The sequence below is a fragment of the Chionomys nivalis genome, chromosome 8 (genome assembly GCF_950005125.1).
Source record: "Chionomys nivalis chromosome 8, mChiNiv1.1, whole genome shotgun sequence".
NCBI lineage: Eukaryota > Metazoa > Chordata > Mammalia > Rodentia > Cricetidae > Chionomys > Chionomys nivalis.
In genome coordinates this window covers 45857296-45884347 of record NC_080093.1, presented here as the reverse complement: position 1 = coordinate 45884347, position 27052 = coordinate 45857296, and the positions used below count along the sequence as shown (strand labels likewise).

Below are 27052 nucleotides of genomic sequence, written 5' to 3'. Positions count from 1 at the left end.
TCCTCCAAGAGGCCAGGTGAGGCCGTCCCGTGATCCTTCGCGCCCGGCCTCTCTGGCCTGCAACGTGTCTAGGGGCGGAGGCAGCGGCCACGGAGTTGGCTGCGTGAGGGTGGGGGTTCTTAGTCTCTTCGCTCGTGCCCACATCTCTAGCGTCGCTCTAGGCTCCCCACCGGCCAGCCCAAGGCCTCAACATGTCGTACAACTACGTCGTAACGGCGCAGAAGCCTACCGCAGTGAACGGCTGTGTGACCGGTGAGTCTGCCCTGGCCGGAGACCCCGGCGAGGGAGGGAACCCAGGCCTAGGGAGGCTGGCGGCCCCAGGGGCGGCAGGAGCAAGGCTTGGGCCCCGGGAATGGAAGGCGCTGGGTAGCCGCGGAACGTCCCTCTCAGCTCGCGGCCTTAAAGGAGCTGTTTCACCACGCGCCTTTTGGGCAGTGCAAGCTGCTTTTGAGGGTCCCTTTTGCTCATGGAAGGTCACTTAGCTTTGAGAACCGGCCAAGGCCCGGTGGGACAGAGAGCAGAGTATTGAGTTGTGTGTGCATGCTGATTGAGCCTCGAAACTGGCCTCATGTGGGCAGGGGAAAGGGGGAGATGATAATGGGGGCTTGGGATCAGAATTTTCCGGTGGTTGTGCGGGAGGTGGAGTTATTTTTGCACCCCCCTCAAAAAGGTGAGCAGCCCTCTCAAGACCCACCCTTTTGCCTGGGGGGGTTGTTTACTCGAGGGCGCTGCTGGAGGACGAGGTTTGGTTGGCCAGCCAGTGTGCAGGCTCTGCCTTGTTTGTGTGCAGGGCTCTAGATGGGCAATCACACCCCCAACATTCCCGTTGAATGTTCAGTCCTCAAACTCGTGTGTTTATATAAATGCTAATCATGATTTCAGAACAAAAGTTCCTTGTTCAGAGAGCTAAGAGTGGATTGCTTGGGAAGCAAAGGGGTGTGTAGACAACACAGAAAGCTCTGAGAGTTTATCGTTCTTGCGAAGGTTCTGGGAGGCTTTGGATGGGAACTCAATGAGACACACCTTTTAGCCATCAGCTTCAATTACTGTCTGCTGTTCTAATTTAGAAAGGAAAACCCAACAGAACCATCAGAAGGGTTTTCGTGTTTATAATCTGTTTAGACAGGCTGTTGCCCATTATATGGTACATTTTTTTAAAAGCCTAATTAAGGATGTATCTTTGTTGAATGTGAAGTGAGACATTGAGGTGCTGTGTTTGGTGAGGAGGCAAGGTACTTAGGTAGCCTTATTTAGAGGTACTGGAAAGACCCATCCTCCAGCTTCCAAAATTAGACTCTCTTCTTTCAGGACACTTTACTTCTGCGGAAGATCTGAACCTGTTGATTGCTAAAAACACAAGATTAGAGATCTATGTGGTCACTGCAGAAGGCCTTCGGCCAGTCAAAGAGGTGGGCATGTATGGGAAGATTGCAGTCATGGAGCTTTACAGGCCCAAGGTAAGTGTTCTTAGTTGGGACAGACAATGAAAGAACCTTTAGTTGTGTGTTTTATATGATTCTTTGGGGTGACAGCTTAAGTAGAGAAGCACTCTTTTTCAAGTTTCCTATAAGGAGAGGTTTATAAGGAGGAAAACTCCCAAATTGGTTTCTTTTCTTTCTTTCTTTTTTTTTGAGACAGGGTTTCTCTGTAGTCCTAGCTGTCCTGGAACTTGATTTTTTTTTTTTTTTTTTTTTTTTTTTTTAGACCAGGCTGACCTTGAACTCACAGAGCTCTGACCGTGCCTCTACCTCCCACCACCCAGCCTTAACCGGTTATCTTAACAGTTGCCATTACAATTAGAACGATTGTGAAAACACAATGTTTTTGAGGACCAAGGTAGAAAGACTTTGCAGATCGACTGTAGATTTAATTGTTACTACAGATTTTTCTCTCCAAATACTTTGGTGAGGGAGAAACATTGCATTTTTCTTTCAGAATTTGAACCGAGTAAGATGAATTTAAGGTTAGAATAGATGAGAACCTCTGGCTTACAGAGCCGAGAGATGGAGAACTGTGATAGCAAGGACTAGATGTTTACCAGCTTCAGTCTGGCCTTTTGTACATCCCCTTAGGGCACGTGTGAGCTTTTGTCTTCTCAGTAGGGACAGTAGGCTTTGGAAAGTCCTTTAAAGGCATAGCATGCTTAAGGAATGTTTAAAAGGCTAGGCAGGTTGTTCCTGTTTTTGAAAGACCTTCTTTTGACCCTAAAATGTTGGATTTCAGGGGGAGAACAAAGACCTGCTGTTCATCTTGACTGCTAAGTACAATGCCTGCATCCTGGAGTATAAGCAGAGTGGCGAAAGCATTGATATCATTACAAGAGCCCATGGCAATGTCCAGGTGAGGTGGCTACTTTAAGCTGATCAATTTTTCTGGTAGGGCTGTCAGGTTTCAGTGATGAACAGTGAAATGTCAGGGCATCGAACTATAATGAGAGAAACAAGTAAGCCCACATGGCTTGAATTGCCTAGCTAGTCCAAGGAAAAGTGAATAATTGACCTAGCCACTCATGGGAAAAACAAATGTGTTGGTGTTTGGGCTACCAAACTATGTCAGGTGCTCTCATCTGCCTGGGAAAGCATTGTACCCACCCATTATCTTCTGCTTTGACTACTGAGCTTCTTCCCTAATTCCAGGGGTTTTTCCCCCCACAGGACCGTATTGGTCGCCCCTCAGAGACTGGCATCATTGGTATCATTGACCCTGAGTGCCGAATGATTGGCCTGCGACTCTACGATGGCCTTTTCAAGGTCATTCCCCTGGACAGAGACAACAAAGAGCTCAAGGCCTTTAATATCCGCCTAGAAGAATTGCACGTCATTGATGTCAAGTTCCTGTATGGTTGTCAAGCACCTACCATTTGCTTTGTCTACCAGGTACAGGATCCGAGGAAAGAGGGAGAAACTGGTTTGGAATGATGGGAGTGGGATTTTTGCCAAAGGAATGTCTGTTTGAATTTGGTAGCAGGGTAGGGAGAAGTGTTGCTTATTTTCTAAAACATTTTGACCAAAACAGTTAATGTGGGTCAGATTTTTTTTCCTTTTTTGCTTTTTTGGGTGTAGTAATATTTGGGATCAGCAAATGCTGCTGGGTTTATAGCAGGTTTTAATCTGGAGATTATACTCCAGTTGTACTCCTTGGGGATTTTATAGAGTGACCTAGTTTATCCTTTGAGTCTCTTACCAGCATGCTAGAGGATTATAAAAACTTGGCTATAGAGAAATGATTCAGAACTTGCCTTTACAAGCCAAGAGAAAATACCTTGGGTAGAGCCTTACTTTAGTCTTTGAAAGAGGTTCATGTGTTGTCTAGCACTCACTTTCTGGTGACTTGCTGGCTCTTGACTTCTATTTTAGTCAGTGCCTAAAATTTTAGCAGAGCTGATCCTAGGCAGCTGTTCTCTAGTTCAGCTTTGTTAAGTGGGGGTGGGGCACAGACATCCAGACTAACATGCCAACATCTTGGTAAAATCTCAGCCTTTAACAAAGGGCCAGGCTACATGAGGTCAGGTTACTTGCCTATGGTCCCATAAATGACAGAAGAAAATGATGGTCTACTTCCATGCTGGATGGTAGAGTATATGCACCCGAGAACACTTACATAGATAGCCCTGCAGAGTAATGGAAATATGGTATGTGGTATTTTCTTAGGATTTTTGTATCACCATAATGCTATAGTCCTGAGACTGATTAGTGTAAGGTTGAGAAAAGCTGAAACTAGTTGAGGTTAATTTTATTTATCTTACTTACTATCAGAACTGAAATAAAAAAAAACCTTCGAATTTCTTTTCTTTTTTCGGTTTTTATAAATATCAGGTCATTAAAACAATGGTGTTGACTACATGGGGCTGATTCTGGCCCTGGCTGTTCCCAGGCCAAGGATACCAATTGTGAATGCTCTTCATTTCTCTCTGTGTGTCTCAGAGGCCCAAATCCATCTTCACTTGAACTTTTTGTGAAGATGGATGGAAAAGTTTTTATCAACTAAAAGTGACTGATTATGCCAACAGTTGAATATTAGGCACCTTCTGTGAAAGGTGCTCTGCTAAGTACTTCACAGTGGCTGAGGTGTGCTCCTTGCGTTGGAACATGTTAAATTCTTTCCATGGTTTCTTAGACTTTGGTCTGAGCTTGATTGAAGCCATCTTCTGTTGGCTGAATGTCGTTTTCTCCCCTGCTCTTTAGCCTCTTAAAGGTGACTTTGGCAGCCCCAAGACTGATGTGAGTCATGATTCCAAAAAAGGAGGGGAAGAGTCACGATTCAGAAAGAGGAGAGGAAGATGGAGTTGACAGTGGCGGGACTGAAGCATTTTTGACTACCTTTAAGGGAGCAATAAGTTCTGTTGTCTCTGCGGTCACTTCTTCAGAGTACTCTTGAGAGTTGTGTCAAAACAGGGTCTGGGTAGATGGCTCAGTGGTTAAAGAGCTTGCTGTGTGAGCACTTAGACCAGAGTTCTTATCCCCAGCACCCATGGAAGGACTAGTGGGTGTGTAGCCTGCCTGTAATTCCAGCCTTAGAAGGCAGAGACAGGGCTCCCCAGGAACAGGCTGGCTGGCAAGGCTAGCTACATAGGCACATTCTAGGTTTGATTGAGAGACCCCGTCTTAATAAGGTGAAAGGGCAAGTGAGGGTGTTTCCCAACATCAGCCTTGTACCTCCAGATTCACGTGCACATGTGTAGGTGCATCTTCACACACACACATAAAAAATGGGGAAAAAAGAATTGTCAAAACATTCTTTTTAATAAGATTTAGCTTCAGTGTCTTTCTTCAGTTATTTGGTAAATTCCTTGAAAACAAGTGAAGAACTTACAGTGCAGTCCCAGGGTTTGCCTCTCAGTTCTGTGTTACAGGGTGGCAAATTCAGTTCCCATTTGAACTTTACTGGTTGCTTGAATTATTACAAACAGCACATTTTAGGCCCTGTAGTCTGCTCAGAAACTAATCACAGGCTCAGCAGGTATTCTGACAGATGACAGGAAGGTTGGTGTGACAGTATTATCAAATCCTGGGTGGTGGTGGCTTGTCCCTTACAGGACCCTTACCGTCTGGGTTGCCTTAACGACTAACAATTCCACCCTTTCCACCCAAGGATCCTCAGGGGCGGCATGTGAAAACCTATGAGGTGTCTCTGCGAGAGAAGGAGTTCAACAAGGGCCCTTGGAAACAGGAGAACGTAGAAGCCGAAGCTTCAATGGTGATCGCAGGTTGGTGGATTTGGGGGAAGTTGTATCCCTTGTCTGATCTGGTTTTCTTTCTCATCTCCATCTGCCATTTTAGTGCACAGTGGTGAGCTCGTATGGTTTTACCTCCCCTGAGTCTCCTTCCCAAATGTTTTTTTCCCATTCTGACTTTTTCCCCCCTTTTTTTATTTTCTTTTTTGGTTTTTCAAGACAGGTTTCTCTGTGTACTCTTGGCTGTCCTGGAACTCACTTTGTAGACCAGTCTGGGCCTGAACTCACAGAGAACCTCCTGCCTCTGCCTCCCAAGTGCTGGAATTAAAGGTGTGTGCCACCACGCCTGGTCCATTTCTGACTTTGAAGATTTTGTTTTATTTCTCCCCCAAAATTATAACTTTGCTTTCGAGGTACAGGCATTGATTGTAAGACATTGAGATGAATTTGCAGAGTGTCATGTGGAGTTGTATCTCATTACTGAAGGGACCCAGTGGAGCTTATCTAATCTGACTTCTTTCACAGATGAGGAAATAGGCCAGTGGGGCTTGCCCAGACCTGCACATAAGTGGAAAAACCTGGGTTAGGATCTAGGCCTATCACTCTTCCTCTTATACTCTTCCCCCTTATGTTGTCTATTTTACTTTAAATTCCTAAAACAATATTAACTCTTAAAGGTAATATTGATGTAGGAACAAGAGTAGAGACAAGGAAACAGGTAAAAGCCTTTTGTTAGAAAAGGTCAGAAGTATAGGAGAGAAACTGGGCAAGGGTGGAGGTGCATATGGAAGAGCATTGAGACTACTCCCTACCTTCCGAACTACAAAGCACCAAGAAAAATTTAAAAAAAAATTGCCAAGTGCCTGTAAATTCAGTAGACTGAGGCTTGGGAATCACATGAACTTAGGAGTTTAACACCAGTGTGGATAGTGTAGTAAGAATTCCCACCTTTTTTTTTTTTTTTTTTTGGTTTTTCGAGACAGGGTTTCTCTGGTTTTGGAGCCTGTCCTGGAACTAGCTCTTGTAGACCAGGCTGGTCTCGAACTCACAGAGATCTGCCTGCCTCTGCCTCCTGAGTGCTGGGATTAAAGGCGTTCGCCACCACCGCCCGGCAAGAATTCCCATCTTAAACAAAATAGAGTTCCAGTATGTAGTTAAGTGGTAGAATATCTGTCTACTTAGCTTGAGGACACCCTGGTGCTTAGCACCACCAAAGTCAGGTAACAACAGACCCCACCAAAGTTAGAGAATGACAAGTCTAGGATGTCTAAGATGGGACTCTCACAAGCCTACATGTATGGCAATATTTCTTGGGTTTTTGATGTCCTTTTTAAAATGATAATTTGTCTTAATAGCTGAACCAATGCCTTTGCTGCCTCTCTTGGAAGATCCAAAGTACTGAGCCTTTTAATGATGCTGATTTTCTTCTGTAGTCCCAGAGCCTTTTGGAGGTGCCATCATCATTGGACAGGAATCAATCACCTACCATAATGGTGATAAATACCTGGCAATTGCTCCTCCTATCATCAAGGTGAGCAAATGTTTTAACTTTTTCTTCCTTGTACCTTTATTTCCCTTGTTCTTGATTGGGGTTCTCCCTTTATCTCCATCTGTCAAGAGATTCATACATGTCTATCACATTGGTCGCTGTGTACATAATAAGTTGGTTATTCTTTGGAAATGTAGAGTAGCCTGTTTTTGCTTAGCTTTGTTGATAACTAGGAGAAATACTGCTTACTGTTTTGAAACACTGTAACATTAAGAAGGGAAGGTTTGATGTTTAAAATTTACTCAGCTGTAGAGTGCATACCCAGCATGTAAGAGGCTTTGGGCTTAATTCCCCATCACCAAGGAAAAGAAAAAAAAAAAAGAATTTTAGCAGATTCTATTGCATGTAGTATTTTTAGGGCTCAATACATTGATAAATTATATAGACTTTTAGAAATGAGTCATAATGGGGGCTAGAGAAATGGCACAGTGCTTTAAGAGCTCTGGCTCCTCTTTGAGAAGACCCAGGTTTTATTCCCAGCATGCATATGGCAGTTCACAACTATCTGTAACTCCAGTTCCAGAAGGTCTTATGGCTCTTCTGGCTTCCGTGTGACACGGTACATATGTGGTGTGCAGACATAATGCATTTTGGCAAAATACCCATATATGTAAAATTAAAAATTGAAATTATTCGTAAAAATTAAGTCTCACTACTTTAAGCCGTGAAAGTTAGACCATAAAATCTTAGTCTTATTTTCTTTTTGAGTATAGGTAATCTGTGGCAGCTTTTGTAGTGCAGTGAATATATGCATTACATGCATATGTGTGGGTTTTTGTTTTTATTTTCACTTTTTGGGGAGTGGGGGTTGATCCCAGATCCTCACATATTCTAGCTGAAAACTGTAACACTGAGCTGTACCTTAAGTTCTTTTGTTCCAGGTCTCTATTTCTGTTTTTCATAGAATGTATGAGTAAAATTTAAGGTATATTAATTGACCCCTCTAGAAAATTATCTTCATAGTGTAAGGGCTGCCTATTTATTGTCTTACATGTCTTATAATCTGACTGATTTCTTTGGGGACAAAGTGACTTGAACTTGGACAAAGCAGTGGCCTGGTAGGGTTTCAAAGGCATTACTAAAGGCTTCTGGTTGGGCTGTAATGACTGCTCCTTCTTGTTTGGCAGCAAAGCACTATTGTGTGCCATAATCGGGTGGATCCTAATGGCTCACGATACCTTCTGGGAGATATGGAAGGACGGCTCTTCATGCTGCTTTTAGAAAAGGAGGAGCAGATGGACGGCACTGTCACCCTCAAGGATCTCCGAGTGGAACTCCTCGGAGAGGTAGGACTTGTCCCTGCTCTTGTCTCGTTCTTCTAGATGCCTAGTCAGTACAGATGTGTGGTCGTGCACAAGACCTAGTGAGGCGTCATCAGTTCATCTGTGGAAGTTGGGTTTTGTTTTTTTGTCAGACAGGGTTTCTCTGTAGCCATAGCTGTCTTGGAACTCTCTCTGTAGACCAGACTGGCCTCAAACTCAAAGAGGTCCGCCTACTTTTGCCTACTGAGTGTTTGGGTTAAAGGCATGTGCTACCATGCCTGGCTTTTGGGGAGGGGTGAGGTTGATTTTTGAATGAGTTAAATAAATTAGCTATAGGAGAATTTTACATGTGGCTGGGTGGTCTCTGAAATGTAAAAAGAAAGTGAAATGACTGAATGTAGTGTATTACACCTGATCTTAGCACTTAGGCTAAGGCAGGATAGTAGGAAGTTCAAGGCTAGCCTGAGCTACATAGCTTAGCACACCCCCCCACCACATACACACTCCTGCCCCTGCAAAACAATAAAACAAAACTTAAAAATAAAAAACAGCCCAAAGACCTAGGCCCTCGGCATATGTTACAGTTGTGTAAGTTGGTCTTGTGAGATTCGTAACAGTGAGAGCAGGGGCTGTCTCTGACTCTGTTGCCTGCTTTTGGGACCCTTTCCTCCTTCCGGATTGCCTCATCCAGCCTTATTAGAAGAAGAGGTGTCTAGTTTCACTGAAACTTGATGTACCACGGTTGGCTGATAGCCATGGGCCACCCGTATCTGAAGAGAAACAGAATTGGATGGAAGGGAAGGAGGGAGGGGACACTTTGGGATGTTAAAACAAAAAAATAAAACAAAAATAAAAAATAACAACAAAAGTACCAAAAGCATAAGCATAAAAAGAGGAAAGGAAACTGAAGTATAAAAAGACTACAGATTAATGTTGATATGAAATCTGGGAGGAGCTCCTTAAAGACTTAATGCTTTTTTAAAATTTTGTTTTTATGTTTGTTATTACTATTTTGATCTTTTGAGACAGTTTCTTAGTGTAGTCCTGGCTGTCCTAGAACTTGTTCTGTAGACCAGGCTAGCCTCAAACTAATTCACAGAGATCTGCTTGCCTCTGCCTCCCAAGTACTGGTATTAAAGGTGTATGCTTTACTACCCGGCTTTATTATTTTTAATTATTGACATTTGCATACATATGTATCATTGTACCTTGTTCATATTCAGCCTCTCCCTAGCCCTCTTCTGGAAAAGCTTAATATTTACGCAGTGAGTGACTTTGAGAGGTTTCTAATTATTTTATGTAGACTAGATGTGTTGGCTTTAAAGTTACTGCTTGGAACTAGCACCTGCAAAACAAGCTGTGGGTTTTTCTGGGTGGAACAGAAGTGGACAGTCAGAAAGTTGAGGGATGTAAAGACACGTGATTAATGTGTCCTAGAGATCTGAAGAATTGTTTACTCAATTACGGCTTGTGGGGGTGGTCTCTCAGGAGTCACTTGGTTGGGTAGGACAATACTTGTGACCTTAAAGGGTTCTAATTTCTGCTGTCTGATGACTTCCTTCTAGACCTCCATTGCAGAGTGCCTAACATACCTCGATAATGGTGTTGTATTTGTTGGGTCTCGCCTAGGTGACTCCCAGCTTGTAAAGGTGAGAAAACATCCTCCTAGTTTTCTTTTCACTGTGCTTATTATTTTCTTCATTAATTTGTTGTCTCTCAGCACTTTCTTGATTATCCACATCTCTTCTATCTACCGCTTTACTTGATTAATTTAACTTTTTACCTGTGTCTTAGTGGTTCTTTAGTAAACATGTCTGGCAGAGTGAAGTTCCCTATACATTCAATGATGAACAAGACTCAGCTTTTACCCTCAAGTGGGTCATGGTCTAATGTAATAGATTATTAGATTATTCCCTTCTTTTTTTTTTTTTTTTTTTTTGGATTTTTCGAGACAGGGTTTCTCTCCATAGCTTTTTGGTTCTTGTCCTGGAACCAGCTCTTGTAGACCAGGCTGGCCTCGAACTCACAGAGATCCGCCTGCCTCTGCCTCCCGAGTGCTGGGATTAAAGGCGTGCGCCACCACCGCCCGGCTATTCCCTTCTTTTATATATAAACTTTGGACATTTTCCCTAGGAAAATGCTTTTAAATATTTTAATTTAATTGATTTGTTTGGTATTTTTTGAAATAACATTTCTCTAGGTAGCCCTGACTGGTCTGAAGTCACTATGTAGAACAAGCTGGCCTCTAGCTCAGAGATCTGCCTGTCTGCCTCCCAAGTGCTGAGGTTAAAGGCATGCACCACCTGAACATTTTGATTTAATTGCTTATCTGATGCTGTGCACGACTCCAGGTTCAGATTTGTTGCCTGGTAGTGGGGACGGGTTTGGCAGCAATCCCCTTCTGTAAGTATCTTTTGGAATACAAAAGACAGATCTAGGAGGATTGAGAGTTTCTTTTGAATAATTAGGGATGTTCTGGAACTAACATTGTTCTTTTCCTCTTAGCTCAATGTTGACAGCAATGAACAAGGCTCTTACGTAGTGGCCATGGAAACCTTTACCAATTTAGGACCCATCGTGGATATGTGTGTGGTGGACCTGGAGAGGCAGGGACAGGGTCAGGTAAGGGAGTCCTCTGGAAATAGATACTTGGTTGCTTATTCAGCTATCCTTGTTTGCTTATCTAGAATGAGGAGTGTACATTGAAAATAATATTAAGGGACTGTTTGCTAATCTTGATGATGTGAGGATACCTACCATTATTGTGTCTATCTTGGTGTGACACTGTCTCTTTATTACCTGTAATTTAATGAGCACCTTGTTAGATACATTCTTGGTTATCCCAGAATTGGGGAAACTTAAAACTGAGAAAGGTGGAGTAATTTACCCAAGGTTATCTTGTAAGTAGTAAGTTTTTGTGTCTGACTCTAGCTCTTTGTAGTAAACCAGGTTCCAGGTTCTACGCAAGCTTGCTAGGAGCAGTGATGGGAAATTTTTGCCTTTTGAACTAGGATATCTTGTCTGCTTGGTAAATTTGAGAGGCTCTGAAGATCAACATCTAATGCAGTCCCAGATGTGGTTCCACAGTAGGGTCATGGGATTTAGGGCTGGCATGTTTTCTTGAGGGGTTTTTGAGAAACCTTTTCTCTATTTGCAGCTGGTCACTTGCTCTGGGGCTTTCAAGGAAGGTTCCTTGCGGATCATCCGGAACGGAATTGGAATCCATGAGCATGCCAGCATTGACTTACCAGGCATCAAAGGTAGCCTCTGGTGGACAAAGAATGCAGCTCTTGCTTGAGTGACTTTGGCCTTTGGCTTCATTACATGTTGTGAAGTCATTTTGGTGAGAGCTAAAAGAAAACATCAGATGAGGAGTAAGAAAAGTGATGACAGACCATGCATCGAAATGCATGTTTAAAGTACAAATGAAAGCTTTAATGGTTAAAATTGGGTACCAGTGTAGTTGAATGTGGAAGCAGTCACTAACTGTAGGGAACTGACAGGAAAAGGAAAGGCTGTCTAGTGAGACTTTTTAAGTATAAACAAATTTGGCATAGTAATGCACACCTTTAATCTCAGCAGAGGCAGGGGGATATGAGTTCTAGGACAGCCAGGCCTATGTAGAGAAACCCTCTCTCAAAAGGGGTTGGGGTTAGCGTAACCTAAAATCATGACAGAGTGGTACCAAACAACTGCTTCATCATCAAGTGTGAATGAGCTAACCTTACCTGTTATGAAGGAAGTGATCGCACTAAATCATACAGCAAAGCCAGTTCAGAGTTGTGTGCAGGAGGCACAACTCCAAAAAAGGGAAGGGGCTAATGAAAAAGATATGCCAAGTCTATAAATAAAAATCATAAAAATGTTCTTTGAGTTTTCTCTAATGCCTCTCAATAGAAATACTTTATAGCTTATAGCTTTTTTTTCTGTTGGCCTAAATTAGTCCACTTAGAAAAAGAATAGTGAGAAAAAAGTTTGAAAAGACCTGTGAGAAGAGACTAATACCCTCCGACACACACACAAGAACATGTTTCTAGCCGGGCAGTGGTGGCGCACGCCTTTAATCCCAGCACTCGGGAGGCAGAGGCAGGCGGATCTCTGAGTTCGAGACCAGCCTGGTCTACAAGAGCTAATTCTGGGACAGGCTCCCAAACCACAGAGAAACCCTGTCTCGAAAAACCAAAAAAAAAAAAAAAAAAAAAAAAAAAAAAAAGGCAGAGTCTGTTGGGATTCAGAAGTCTAGAAAGAGACATAGTTCCACATGAAAATGTGTTGTCAGTGGTGGCATTCCAGTTCAGTATGAGATCTATGAGACGTCAGATGAATAGGACCAGGATGATGACAGGCATTTGGGAAAGATAAGTTTGGGCCTATTATATGAAGAACTAGGAAAAGACACGAATTTCTTTATAATTTTAGAGAGGGGAAGATCATTTATTTTTTGTAATTTTGGAGATTGAATCTCTACGACTGGGCAAACATTCTACTCCTTGGTTGTATACCTAGTTTTGAAAGATCCTGTTTCAGAAAAATAGGTTGGAGAGTGAGGAAGGCACCCAATATGAACCTGCAGCCTCCATGTACCTATGTACTTGCATCCCTGCAAATGCACACACATTCAACAAATACAGAAGCAAAATACTGACAAATTCAGCTCTATTAAATGTTAAAACTTGTCCAGAAGCAAAACAAAAACGTCATTTGCTAGGTCAGAAATGACAGTCTAGATAAAATAGTTAAAATAGTAAGACTTAATCTTAGAAGTCTTCCCTCCCTAACTTAAATGATTTCTAGAAAAAAGAACACCAATTTTTTTTGTTTGTTTGTTTGTTTGTTTTTTTCGAGACAGGGTTTCTCTGGTTTTGGAGCCTGTCCTGGAACTAGCTCTTGTAGACCAGGCTGGTCTCGAACTCACAGAGATCCGCCTGCCTCTGCCTCCCGAGTGCTGGGATTAAAGGTGTGCGCCACCACCGCCCGGCAGAACACCAAATTTTTGTTCCCCAAATTGGCAAAAGATGGCTAATAGGTTTCAACTACAGTAAAAGTAAAATATAAACCAAAAGTAAATGAGCTAAGTATGACATAAGTATGTAGAATGTGAAGTCAGCCTGGGCTCCACAGTAAGACATTGTCCATGGCTTGCCCAGGCTCTTCTGAAAAGAAACAGCCACAATCCTTTTTATCAGAAATCTAAAACACATTGTTAGCTGGGCTGTAGGAAGTAAACATGCTTATGCACTCCTTATAGAGAGACTGTCATCACCAAGCCAGGTTTTGTGATTCTCCCACAGCTTCTCCATAACCTTCATATGCATAAAGTGGGAGATGTAGGCCGGGCGGTGGTGGCGCACACCTTTAATCCCAGCACTCGGGAGGCAGAGGCAGGCGGATCTCTGTGAGTTCGATACCAGCCTGGTCTATAAGAGCTAGTTCCAGGACAGGCTCCAAAACCACAGAGAAACCTTGCCTCGAAAAACCAAAAAAAAAAAAAAAAAGTGGGAGATGTGAACTTACTCCTTTTTGATACATATGACCAGTTATGTATTCTGGTACAGGAAGTGAAACAGGCTTGATAGAGCTATAGCATTGTTAAACTAAAAGGCAAGGTGTAGGACATTGTGATAATCAGTTTCAAATTTGTATTTGTTTGCAATACAAATCTTCCCTAGTAAAAGCATTAGTATAAACAATAACTCCTACTGAGTACTAATTTGGGGGATAGGTTGAGTACTAATTTGGGGGATAGGTCAAAAGAGGTGTAAGGTGAGACTTGGCATATACTTTAAAAACTGCTGGGATCTTTACTAGGGCTTCACATTCTAGGGAAGTGGTCTATCATTGAGCTGCATTCCACAGCAAAACATAAAATAGTTTTAAAAATATGACTTATTCAGAGTCTAAATACCAGGAAGGAACAAAATGGATTTCAACTCAGAACTCTTGTGACTCAAGAATTTCTGTCCCTCTCATTGCATAGGATGCCCCCCTCTTGGGTGTTGGTCCATGGTGTACTATGTTTTATTCCTTGTTCCAGGTTTATGGCCACTGCGATCTGACCCCAGTCGGGAGACTGATGACACTTTGGTACTCTCTTTTGTGGGCCAGACAAGGTAAGGACAGGTCTGGTGCTGCTTTACTTATGGGGTGAAGGTGCACAGTTGGGAAGCTGGTCCCAGGCTAACCTGAGCTTCCCATTCTGCTCTGCAGAGTTCTCATGCTAAATGGAGAGGAAGTGGAAGAAACAGAACTGATGGGCTTTGTGGATGATCAGCAAACTTTCTTTTGTGGCAATGTGGCTCATCAGCAACTTATCCAGGTTAGAGGGGACAAATGACTGTGACTTTGATCTGACTTAGAATGCAGGAGTAGCTACTACTAGATTTTAGATTAATCTGTTTTTGTGGCATTAGAAATAATATAGAAGTTCTGGGGGAGAGGGGAAGCTGAAAATACTTGATTTCTTGTTAATATAGAAGTAGCTTGTAACTTTGAAGTAGATCCTTTCAACTTTGTTTTCCTCTCACCAACACATGGGTATCAGTGATACCCATAATAAATATAATTTTGTTGGTTTTTAGCACTGTGAGACACTGTTTTCTACCTTAAATTTAACACTGACAAAAAATATTTGTTGTTTCTTTGAACCAAGTTTTCTCTACATAGTCCTAGCTGTCCTGGAACTCACTCTGTAGATCAGGCTGGCCTTGAATGCGCAGAGATCCACCTGCCTCTGCCTCCTGAGTGCTGGGATTAAAGGCGTGTTCTACCATGCCCAGCCCTACCAAAGAATATTTGGGAAAAAAAAAGTGGGGGGAGGGGATAGCAAATAGCAAATACAACGAATGACAAAAAATAATTTAGTTCTGTTAGCCACATGTATTAATTGTGCAAAGCACTTGCTCTATGCTGGTCCTTGCTTGGCATCATTCTTCACAATGGGACAAATGACTGTCAGTCTCTGTTTTCCATGAGAATTTGGTTTCTAAACTCATCCATCTTTTCAAGTTTGGGGTGACCTGCTAACTTTCCAGTTTTTGTATTTTCCTTCTCTTTGCCATCCTCAGGGGTCTTCCCAGTGATAGGCAGGGTATTTGAAAGCCTGAGTATTAAACAGCTGTTCATCTTTACCTACTGGTTTTCCTTTAGGCAGCTGGCAGAAGTAGATTGCTAAAAATCCAGAAGGCAAGTTCTGTAGGTTTGTGGGCCAGGTGTGGGAGCAGACCAGATAATGAGTGCTTGCTTTGTCAGTATCATCTGAATATTGTGCGAAGACACATTGGCTCACCTATCATTAAAAAACTTTCATTTCTAGTTTGATGGCTAAGATGAATTAAAAGTCATAGTGTCATCCTGCTTTTTGTTGGGAGTTGTAAAATAAATATATGCTTCATTTTAGAGAGTAGGGTTTAGCTCAGTGGTAGAGTGTGTGCTTAGTATTCATGAGACTCAGGCACCTAAACAAGTTATGGTATAGCTTTGCAGCTGTTGCTAAGGAACATTAAATAATTTTGATGACTTGTGCCCAGAAGAGACCATGGATATATTAGGGATCTGATTTTAAGAAAAACTGTGAGCCTGGTGGTCCCTGGGTCTGAGCTTATTGATACCTTTCTGGCTGTTACAGTTGTCACTGTCCCAGCAAGCTTCAGTTATAAAATACATTTACATATACTCCCACACACAGAGTGTATAAACATTAAGTAGCTTTAGGTCAATTTCCTTCAGTAAAAGTGATGTGTCTTGTAGTTAAACTATTGAGAGACTTTGAGGGAAAGTACACAGATTTGGCACTCTGTTCATGAGTCATATCCATGAATTCAACCAACAGTGGATTTAACAGAAAACAATTGTGAATTATGTCTGTACCAAACACATGAAACACACACACACAAATTGCAGTGTAAAGGGGGGTGATGGTATCATTATTCACTAAGCAATGTTTATCCAGCATTTGCATTGCTTTAGGTCTTTTTTTTTTTTTTTTTTTTTTTTTTTTTTTGGTTTTTCGAGACAGGGTTTCTCTGTGGTTTTGGAGCCTGTCCTGGAACTAGCTCTTGTAGACCAGGCTGGTCTCAAACTCCCAGAGATCCGCCTGCCTCTGCCTCCCAAGTGCTGGGATTAAAGGCGTGCGCCACCACCGCCCAGCTGCTTTAGGTCTTATAAAGTAATCTAGAGGTCTCGGTACATAAGCATAGTTAGTGGTAGAACAGTTAATGCCCTGACTTCAATCCTCAGCCCCAGAATAAAAGATGATTTATAGGATATGGAAAGATAAGATTAGGTTATGTGCAAATACTATACCATTATATGAGAAATTTGGGCATCTGCAGATTTTGGTATGCTTAAGGGTTCTGGAACCAGTGGTTTGACTGTATAGCAGAAGAACTGTAGTTTATCAGTGTTCTAACTAGGAGACAGCACTGATTCCTTTTGGCAAATGCTTAGAATATCTGTTAACTTTCTCTAGATCACTTCAGCATCTGTGAGGTTGGTCTCTCAAGAGCCCAAAGCTTTAGTCAGCGAGTGGAAAGAGCCTCAGGGCAAGAACATCAGTGTGGCCTCATGCAACAGCAGCCAAGTGGTTGTTGCTGTGGGAAGGGCGCTGTACTACCTTCAGATCCATCCTCAGGAGCTCCGGCAAATCAGGTGCATGTGTGTCTTTATGTCTGCTTAGTATTCTCTCTCTTCTGTGGAGCTTCTTTGGTCCCTGGATTCCTTTCTCTGCCATATTCATTTCTCTTGGTTTAGCCACACAGAGATGGAACATGAAGTGGCTTGCTTGGATATCACCCCATTAGGGGACAGCAATGGGCTGTCCCCACTTTGTGCCATTGGCCTCTGGACAGACATCTCAGCCCGTATCTTGAAGCTCCCATCCTTTGAACTACTGCACAAGGAGATGCTAGGAGGAGGTATGTGCTATTGGTATCTTGGGTTAGGATCCCTGCCAAGATACGGAACAAGAATTCAAAGTCCCTCTTTCCTACAGAGATCATTCCTCGATCTATCCTGATGACCACCTTTGAGAGTAGCCACTACCTCCTCTGTGCCTTGGGAGATGGGGCTCTTTTCTACTTTGGGCTCAACATCGAGACAGGTGAGAAAAAGCACTTGAGTGACGCCTCTTTCAGAAATAGGGAATGAAACAGTGTTCTTAACCTTGCAATGTGACTTTGAGCCTTAACCAGGCTTAGTGTCCTGTTTCTTCCCTTCTCATGCTGTACTTTTCTGCAGGCTTGCTGAGTGACCGTAAAAAGGTGACTTTGGGCACCCAGCCCACAGTGTTGAGGACATTCCGTTCTCTTTCTACCACCAACGTCTTTGCCTGCTCTGATCGGCCCACTGTCATCTATAGCAGCAACCACAAGTTGGTCTTCTCCAATGTCAACCTCAAAGAGGTGAACTATATGTGTCCCCTCAACTCAGATGGCTATCCTGACAGGTGAGCCTGTTTTTTTTTTTGTTTGTTTGTTTGTTTTTGTTTTTGGTTTTTCGAGTTTCTCTGTGGCTTTGGAGCCTGTCCTGGAACTAGCTCTGTAGACCAAGCTGGTCTCGAACTCACAGAGATCTGCCTGCCTCTGCCTCCCCAGTGCTGGGATTAAAGGCGTGCACCACCATCGCCCGGCGTGAGCCTGTTTTCTTAAGCAGGAATCACTGACTGAGGGCATTGTCTTACTTCTCCCACCCTCCTTGACCTCCCCACTGCAGCCTATGTTTCCTTAGTGTCAAAGTCAGTAAATGACTGTGATGGGAAATATGGGATGGGGATTTTTATTAGAAACATCTGCAAGCTTTGGCAAAGTAAGTATGAGTGGGTAATGGGTAGTATAATCCTGAAAAGAACAGCATAGGGATTTTTTGAGACCTCAGATTCTGAGTTTTTAGGCTTTATAATCTCTATAGCCCAAGAATTTTTCAGGTGATTTACATTATTAAGTTTCAGACAGGGTCTTTTTTAGGGGAGAACATGGGAAATGACAAGGTTTCACTCTGTAACCCTGGCTGGCAGGGAACTCAGATATCCACCTGCCTCTGCCATCTAAATGCTAGGATTAAAGGTGTGTGCCACCACACACCTGGCATTTTAATTTAGAACCATTCTAATTTAAGATTTAGTGATCATTTTGTATTTCCCTAGTTCCACTCAGCAGCCATGGGGAAAGGTGCTTAATAGAAAGGAATGGCTACAAATACTGAGGGTTGGGCCAGCCAGTGAGTCCGTGGTATGTGAGATTCACTTTGCTACCTAGAACTCTTGATTCACAACCTTGGCTGAACCTTAGCCAAAGCTGTTAGGTCCACTCAGACCAGTTATGGAAGACTTACCTCATTGGTAAACCAGGCATCGGAATTAGCTCTTCCCAGGTGAAGTGGTATGAGTTGGGGTTAAGCTGGTGTAGTTCTGTCTTGGGAAAGTCTTTCCTTGTGAAGTCACTCTAAACTGCAAGTCTTCTTTCCAGTCTGGCACTGGCCAATAACAGCACCCTCACCATTGGCACTATCGATGAGATCCAGAAACTCCACATTCGCACAGTTCCCCTCTACGAATCTCCCAGGTGAGTGTAGACCAGGGGGAGATGCAGAGGGAGCGGGTAGTGTCTCAGACTTTTGAGTGGCACTGTTGCCCCATACTTGTTTTGCAGGAAGATTTGCTATCAGGAAGTATCTCAGTGCTTTGGGGTCCTTTCCAGCCGCATTGAAGTCCAAGACACTAGTGGAGGCACAACTGCTTTGAGGCCCAGTGCCAGCACCCAGGTGAGGGCAGTGGGCAAAGAAGGATGGCAGTAGGAATGGGCAACCTTTCTGCAAAGGGTGAGCTAGGAAATAATCTGGCTTTACAGGATATATGGAGTCTGTCCCAACTACCCACCTTTGCCATTATAGCCTCAAAGACAGTGTGCTTAGCTGGATTGCAATAAAACTACGTAGAGAGATGGTCCTGTAACTCAGTGGTAGAATATTTGACTACATGTACAGATACTGGCTTCAATGCCCAACACTATATACACAGAAAGAACTCTCATCCCAAACTTGGCAGCTTTTACTTGGTAACCTTACAAACTGAGCAGTTCCTTCTTTTATCAGTTTGAATGCTCTGTGCATGTGTGTGGTTTAGGATAGAGTGGTATAACAGACAATGGTATGGTAATGTAAACCCAGTAGAATTGGTTTTGAGGTTTATTGCTAGTCGTTTGACATTAGTTGGGCAAAACTAACCCTCAGAGGTCTTTTTTTTTGTTGTTGTTGTTGTTTTGTTTTTTTTTTGATCTGTGAAACAAGGCTTATAATAAAGTAACATTAACATAATTCCATGGAGAATAGGGGTGGATCACTTTCTCCCATATGTTCTCCCTGCTTACTCTCTATGCATCTGATAGGATTACCTTTCTTAATCCAGAGTACAAAGATCTTCTCTCCATTTATATGAGAGTTTGTGTGAACATAGGTGTGTGTTTCATGTATGTGCCTGATGCCTGAGGAGGCTGGAAGGATATGTCATATCCCCTGGGACTTAAGTCGTAGAGCCACTATGTGGGTGCTGGGGTCTCTGTAAGAGCAACAAGTACTCCTAACTGCTGAGTCATCTCATCAGCCTCTTCACCATTTTTATTTGAAGTGACTTTTTCTGTTAACGGTGGAATCCATCGCTTTGTAGGTTGCTTGAGTTCATCTTTTTTTGTTTTGCATGATTGACTTGCAACATTGCTATTGAATTGTCTTCCATGATCCTTCGATTTTGGGCCAACATGTCATTTGCATGTGTGATCTGGCTCTTTTACCTTCAGGTCCCCAGCTTACTCTGAAACACTCTGTTCATCAGGCTCTGCTGCTTTGCCGGCATCAGCCTTCTAGTTCACGCTCCGCCTTGTGCACCTCCAGCCCCTGTTCTGCTTTAAGAGGGATGGCATGCCTTTTCTCTGTCGGCAGGCCCTGTCCAGCAGCGTCAGCTCCAGCAAGCTATTCTCTAGCAGTACTGCTCCTCACGAGACCTCGTTCGGAGAAGAGGTGGAGGTGCACAACCTCCTCATCATTGACCAGCACACTTTTGAAGGTGCAGATGAGCTTTTCTGTCCTTTTCACCTACATCCTCTAAACTAGCCTATGCTGGGCTCTCAAATGTTTCTGGATCCTGACAGGGTGGTAGACTCTCCTAAGAGGATAAGCCAGATTGGGAGTGGGGCAGAGAAAATACCACTGACACCTATCAGTTGTTCCAGATCTGAAGCATTGGGCATTCTGTGGGAATGGACAGTCTGGAGAGGCGGGGCAGCACGTGACACGTGTTGTGATACTACCACAGCCTCACAGAAGCACGTGATTGTGAGGGGAATGGAGGCAAGTGTCATTAAACAGGCACCTCTCTCCTCTCCTAGTGCTTCATGCCCATCAGTTTCTACAAAACGAGTATGCCCTCAGCCTGGTCTCCTGCAAGTTGGGCAAAGACCCCAACACATACTTTATTGTGGGCACAGCCATGGTATATCCTGAAGAGGCGGAGCCTAAGCAGGGTCGTATTGTGGTGTTCCAGTATTCAGATGGTAAGTGGTGGGCAGTGTCCTGATTATGAGGGATATGAAATTCTGGGAAAGCAGGTAGCTTCTTAAGATCTCAGAGCCTAAACAGAATGACTTGCAGTGGGAAGCAGATCTTGGTACCCACTGGAGTCACTTCCATTGTCTAGGGACTTGTGCTTCAAGCTGTACTTCATGTCAGTATATGCTGACTCTTGGTTTTTCAGTTGAGAGAGGTTACAAGCAAATTTAAGCCAGATAGGCAACCAGGGGATGCTCTTGACTTGGTGAAACGTGAGCTTATAAACGAGACTAAAGAGTATCTCTCCTGTTCCCCAGGAAAACTACAGACTGTGGCTGAAAAGGAAGTGAAAGGGGCTGTGTACTCTATGGTGGAGTTTAATGGGAAGCTGCTTGCCAGCATCAACAGCACGGTGAGGTTCATAGCATGTGGCCTTGTGCTTCAGGTTGCACACTTTGTCTCTCCCTTAATTCTGTTAGGAGTTGCATGTGTGTTTTAGAGATAACAGAAGAGTGGGAATAGAGAATGGATTCTGAGCTTTAAATACTAGTATATAATTAGGAAAGATGTGTACCTTGGTGGTAATAGTGAATGGACCTTTTCTGTGAACAGTAAAGTCACCAAGGATTATAGCCCTGTTGTAGGGATTAGGTAAGAGATGACTATTTCCAAGTATGCCAGGGAAGGTGAACTTCAGCATGGGGCTCACATCTGAAAGCTGCTGGGGGTGGACAGCATGGAAGATGGCCTTTCTTCATTGCTAATGAATGGAGAAAGAGGGCCAAATTTCAGTTAGAGTGAGGTGAAGGGAATGTGGTTAGTGACCTTGCTTATGAGGTTTACTAGTCATTACATTTCTTAAGAGTGCAAACCTGGGAGGGTAGGACTCTTTGAGGGCGGACGACAAAATACTTAAATGATCATGGCTTAATACATTCTGTCAAGGAGTTTATAGATGTGTAGAAGCTGTGGTAAGATTATCTGTGCCCTGAAGGATCTACCAGGGAGGCCTGTCAGCTCAGATAAGCTAAGCTGGTGGAGCCCTGGGCCATGCCGAATACTGGTTATGAAGCACCTTCGTTCTTTTGGGAAAGAGGTTGAAATTAAAGGATTGCAGTGGAAAGAGAGATAGTTTTTTGTTGTTGTTGTCTTTTAAACCGCCTTGGGGCATCTGGAAGTGGCTATAGAATCTAGTTCTTCAGAGTCCTCTATCACAAGTGTTTCTTGTTGGCTTTTCCCATTGTTCTGCTCATTGGGTTCATATAAAAAATTTCAGGAATAAACAAGTTTCAAAAGGGTTCGATAGGTAATATCCTTTCTGAATAGTAGATTGTGTAGGTGGATTTTTTTTAAAGGGATATTTCTATAGCTTAGTTACCAGTTTTAACCAAAAAAAAAGGGTATTTACGGTGTTAAATTTACACAATTATCTCCTTTACTTAGACTCCTTTTTATGTTTAAAAAAAAATCCTATTCATAATTTTTTACACTCAGTTTTCATGTTTCAGCAGTATATGTACTGAAATAACTGTTCACTCATAAACCACATAGACTGTTTTCCAACCTACCCTGCTCTGTAGAGAGTGGATGATTGAGTTGGGGCTGGGCTCCCAGGCTTATACCTTGTGCCTTCCCAGGTGCGGCTCTATGAGTGGACCACAGAAAAGGAGCTCCGCACTGAGTGTAATCACTACAACAACATCATGGCCCTCTACCTGAAGACCAAGGGTGACTTCATCCTGGTGGGCGACCTCATGCGCTCAGTGCTGCTACTTGCCTACAAGCCCATGGAAGGAAACTTTGAAGAGGTAGTGCAGGACTTGAGCTCAGAATTCTTGCGTACAATGGCTCCTTGCCAGTATTGAGTGGCAAAGCATGGCCAAGTCCAGTGATGAAGGTCCTCCCTCAACCACATTCAGTATCCTTCCCCTACCTTGCTTATCCTTAAATTATAACCAATGGCCTGTGTTGGCCGGCTTTAGGGTGGGAGGAGGAGGGGAGGGGGGGATAGGACTAAGAGGTAATCTCTAAGGTGGTCGTAATTAAACACAGGGCTGGGCCTTCTGCAGGTAGGCTTTGGCTTCTGACCAAAAGCTTGATGAATCTCAGAACTGGGTTCCATGCACACTGGAGACTATACTTACTGTTCTTGTTTATTTTCAGATTGCCCGAGATTTTAATCCCAACTGGATGAGTGCTGTGGAAATCTTGGATGATGACAATTTCCTGGGAGCTGAAAATGCCTTTAACTTGTTTGTGTGCCAGAAGGACAGGTGTGTGGCCTTTGCAGGAACATGGTTAGAACTGGACCTCTGGGTCTGTTGGGCTGAGCAAGTTGGGTGCTATATGGGGCTTAAGTGTGACCCTTGATAGAATTTCCTTTTCTGAGACTTAGAGGCTTTGTAGACTGCCTTCCAAATGGTTTTCCCCAGAATATTCAGTACATAGTATCTGGTCAAACATGGTCCTGTGTTGAGGCCTCCTTAGGGAGATGGGTTCAGAAAGTGACATCTCATGTCTTTCAGTGCTGCCACCACTGATGAGGAGCGGCAGCACCTACAGGAGGTTGGTCTCTTCCACCTGGGCGAGTTTGTCAATGTGTTCTGCCATGGCTCCCTAGTTATGCAGAATCTGGGCGAGACTTCTACTCCTACACAGGGCTCGGTGCTCTTTGGCACAGTCAACGGCATGATAGGTAAGGTCATTCCTGTAGGGCACACTCAGCTGCAGCAAGCTTGTCCTGGTTTGTCTAGGCTCTGAAGTGCTCTATACCTCACTGCCCCTTCTTTCTTCAGGGCTGGTGACCTCACTGTCAGAGAGCTGGTATAACCTCCTGTTGGACATGCAGAACCGACTCAATAAGGTCATCAAAAGTGTGGGCAAGATCGAACACTCCTTATATCCTTCCTGCCCAGAGAATTGTCTGCTGGGAAGCACATTCCAGCACATGCAGAGAGCTGAGTTTATCATAGCTGTTTCCAGAAATGTTTTACTAGGTTTTTTGCACAGAACAGGGTTGTTTTTGTTTTTAACGTTATGTATGCATAGGGAGGTTTCTACCATGGTTTTTGGGACATTGTCTCTCTCTCTTTTTTTTTTTTTTTTTTTTTTTTTTTTTGGTTTTTCGAGACGGGGTTTCTCTGTGGTTTTGAAGCCTGTCCTGGAACTAGCTCTTGTAGACCGGGCTGGTCTCAAACTCACAGAGATCCGCCTGCCTCTGCCTCCTGAGTGCTGGGATTAAAGGCGTGCGCCACCACCGCCCGGCCGGGACATTGTCTCTTACTGAACTCTGGAGCTCACTGTGTAAGATAGACTGGTTAGGCAGTGAGCCCCAGTGACCCTCCTGTCTTTACTTCCCCAGTGCTGGGCTTATAAGCATGTTCCCCATGTGCAGCTTTTTACTAGGTGTCAAATTGAGGTCCTCATGTTTGTGCAGCAAGCACCTTACTGACTAAACTGTCTCCTCAGCCTGTCTTTGTAGTTTTTGTGTATAAAAATTTTCAGGCACACACAATAGTAAAGGGGGTGGTGATCTAGTGAATCCCCACAGTGAATCACACTAAGCTGTGATGGTTCATCTTGGAATATACAGTTGAGTTCCTCTACAAGGTCTACCTTAAAGAGAGCTCAGATCACTGTAGGAGCACATCTTTTGAGGGCTCAGAAGAACAGGGGAGAGTAAAGAAACTGAAACTCCAGAAACTAAAGGATCAGCCATCTAGGGACACCAGAAACCTTCCTATGCAGGAGCAGTTTAGGTCCTCCCAGACAAGGCATGGAAAAGCTTCTGCCTATGTGGCTGACTCGGGGAGGATACTGTCTCGGTGTTTTGCACACATTCAGATAGCCTGTTCTCTTCCTAAGTATTAGTTTATTCAAGGATCTTGAGGTTAGACTAGGTTGGGTAATATGGACATCAAATTCACGTGCAACACTTTTTGAGACCATCCATATTTGGGCTTTACCATAACTTTTTAAAGGTAACCCTAAATGGATTTAGCAATAATTTTTACATTTTTTTCCCTTCCAAAACTGTCCAAAAGCAATATAGTTTTAGTAGAAACAGATTGTTTCCTGTTCCACTTCCGACTCCCTCTTGCTCAGGTGGCAATGAGTGAGAGCAGCTACATTCTTTAACTTACCTGTCCACCTGGAGATCCTTTCACACTGAGCGGAAGACAGAACCAGCCACAGGCTTCATCGATGGTGACCTGATTGAGAGTTTCCTCGATATCAGCCGCCCCAAGATGCAGGAGGTTGTGGCGAACCTTCAGGTGAGCTGTGCTGTGTTCATGCTAGGCCTTGTAAACAGGTGTCATTTCTGAATACTTGATTACTCCAGGTTTTTATCCTAGAATTCACGGGGCCATGGCCCTCCATAATGCTTACCTAAAGAGGAATCAAAGGGAAAGGTGGTATAGTGGAGGCTTATGAGCTCTTCCTGAGTTAGCCCCACCACTTTAGCAAGAGGCCTGGGCTCTCTAGCAAGACCAGAAGGTAGACGGTGGAGTTAGGTTCCTGCAGGAACTAAGCTTCACCAGTTGTGGAGTTCAGGAGGGCTCACCGAGGAGGGTGCTCCTGGGAGGGAATATTGAGTAGTGGAGGACTCAGCCAGCTTGACTGACCAGATCCCTAAGGACTAGGGCCAGGTTTTTGGTGAAACCTTTTTTCTTGCTGCAGCAATGGTGGCCAGTGGGCATCTCTCAGCCTACTGAGATGAGCGTGCTGTCTTGTCTACATGGCCCTTCTTCCTGTCTCGTTTCAGTATGATGATGGCAGTGGTATGAAGCGAGAAGCAACTGCAGATGACCTCATCAAAGTCGTGGAGGAGCTAACTCGGATCCATTAGCCAAGGATAGATGGGCTCTTTTCCTGACCCTCCCTAAAGGCACTGCCCTCCTTCCTTCCCTCCCTTTCCCACTCTTGTTTTCTTGGCATGGGGACTTCCCTGAGCTGCCTGCCCCTAGAGCCACAGCTGATCTGTGTGGAAACAGGGCTTTTTATAACTAAAACCAGTTCACTAGAGACCTAGGAACGGGCTGAAAGTGGAATATTTTCTCCCTGGATTTTTATAAGCCATCACCTTGGACCACTAGTCCTTGAATGGTGTTGCCAGTTGGCTCCTTCTAGGGAGGACTTTTGCCGCTCTTTGGCCAAGAAACAGCTCTGTGCACCTATGTGTGTGATACCCACACTCATGCTTCGTCCTCTACTGTCTTAACGTAGGTTGTGGGTGTGGGGAGGTTGAGGTAGGGGGAAGAGGGTCAAGAGGGTTTCATTGTGTTGAAGTGAGAGCTTTCTTTTGCTTTCTTCTCTTGCCTCTGAGAACATCAGCCTGAAGGCCTATCAGGCCATGGGCTGCCTGAGTGGAAACCTGGGATGGTGGATACTTCCCAAGCCACAGCCCTTTTGTCTCGGGGAACTCCCTTCTTCACAGAGAAGGAGGTAGGGGGCTGTGAATTGGTTGTTAGTTTCTGAATTTTACCAAATAAAGTAGACTATAAAAAGAAAGATGTGTTTGTTTCTGCTTTTCTTCCTCTGCCCAGCTGTGCAGCATCCCAGATGAGGTGTACTCTGCATTGCCTGCAGACCCAAGTGGCATTTTCTGTGTGGTAGCTGCAGTCAGATCTTGCTTCTCAGATAGTAATGTCTGTACCCCTTCTTTGTTCATGATTGGTTTGGGTGGGATTTCAAGGATGATAGAGTGAAATTTTGGAAGCATGAAAGATATTTTGTTTTTTTCTGATAGCAATGAGGCAGCCTTGAGGCCACTTGGGCTGCCTTTCCTGTCTTCATTGTACAGTCACTGTGTAATTCCCAGTCAGCCTCAGGTGCTGCTGGCCTTGAACTCCAAGATTCTCCTGCCTCTACCTCCCAAGTACTGGTATAAAGGTATGCTCTACCACACCCAGCTAAGATTTTATTTTAAACTGTATGTGTGTGTATATATGTGTCTGACTATGTGTAGATTTATACACATTAGGCCAGAAGAAGGCATCAGGTCCTCTGGAGCTGGAGTTAGAGGTGGTTGTAAGCTGCCTGCTATAGCTGCTAAGAACCAAACGTCCTCTGCAAGAGTAGTGAATGCTCTTAACAGCTGAGCTATCTCTCCAGCTCCTCCCTTTGCATCTTATTCCTCTGATTGATCTGACAGAGCCTGTGGTGTCTTTGGCTTGAAAGTATAGGAGTAGAACATTGGAGAATTACCATTTGGTCCTGCATGGATTGAGCCTATATTCTGCCTTTGGGAATAAGGGATGCTCTGTCCTAATAGTACAGTCTTGATCTTGAACATATTTGCTGGCTCCTTTAAGACCAGCCTTTGAGTTGCTTGGTGATGGTTCAAATCCCAGCAGAGGAAAGCAGATCTTAGTTCAAGGCCAGACTGGTCTACACAGAGAAATCCTGTCAAACAAACCAACCAAAACCAGTCTTTGATAAAGTACCAAAATTGGGGTTTCAAATTAAGCTATGGTTTTGAGAGATTTTAGCTTGAAAATAAAAGGCAAACATCCCAGCATTGGGCCTGCTGGC

At 43.7% G+C, this 27052-nt stretch overlaps 1 protein-coding gene across 1 annotated transcript; it reads left to right on the top strand.

Moving 5' to 3' along the window:
* The first annotated feature begins 33 nt into the window (after nucleotides 1-33).
* Nucleotides 34-26023, top strand: Ddb1 (damage specific DNA binding protein 1). Its single transcript, XM_057779965.1, has 27 exons — nucleotides 34-252; nucleotides 1309-1457; nucleotides 2224-2340; nucleotides 2655-2876; nucleotides 5092-5206; nucleotides 6607-6704; nucleotides 7850-8008; nucleotides 9550-9633; nucleotides 10490-10606; nucleotides 11142-11244; nucleotides 14019-14094; nucleotides 14192-14300; nucleotides 16452-16630; nucleotides 16733-16896; nucleotides 16974-17081; nucleotides 17219-17426; nucleotides 18445-18540; nucleotides 18628-18739; nucleotides 19913-20036; nucleotides 20359-20523; nucleotides 20836-20930; nucleotides 22156-22326; nucleotides 22682-22791; nucleotides 23044-23213; nucleotides 23314-23416; nucleotides 24669-24792; nucleotides 25284-26023. The coding sequence occupies exons 1-27, from the start codon at nucleotides 192-194 to the stop codon at nucleotides 25365-25367; spliced, it is 3423 nt and encodes a 1140-aa protein (XP_057635948.1). The 5' UTR covers nucleotides 34-191; the 3' UTR covers nucleotides 25368-26023.
* Nucleotides 26024-27052: the final 1029 nt, after the last annotated feature.

What these genes read in the sequence shown, in the direction of transcription:
- Ddb1 (XM_057779965.1), top strand. Translation starts at nt 192, where the DNA reads ATGTCGTACAACTACGTCGTAACGGCGCAGAAGCCTACCGCAGTGAAC. An exon ending in TGACCAGCACACTTTTGAAG is followed by an intron (nt 20,037 to 20,358) that starts GTGCAGATGAGC and finishes CTCCTCTCCTAG; the next exon opens with TGCTTCATGCCCATCAGTTT. An exon ending in CACAGTCAACGGCATGATAG is followed by an intron (nt 23,214 to 23,313) that starts GTAAGGTCATTC and finishes TTCTTTCTTCAG; the next exon opens with GGCTGGTGACCTCACTGTCA.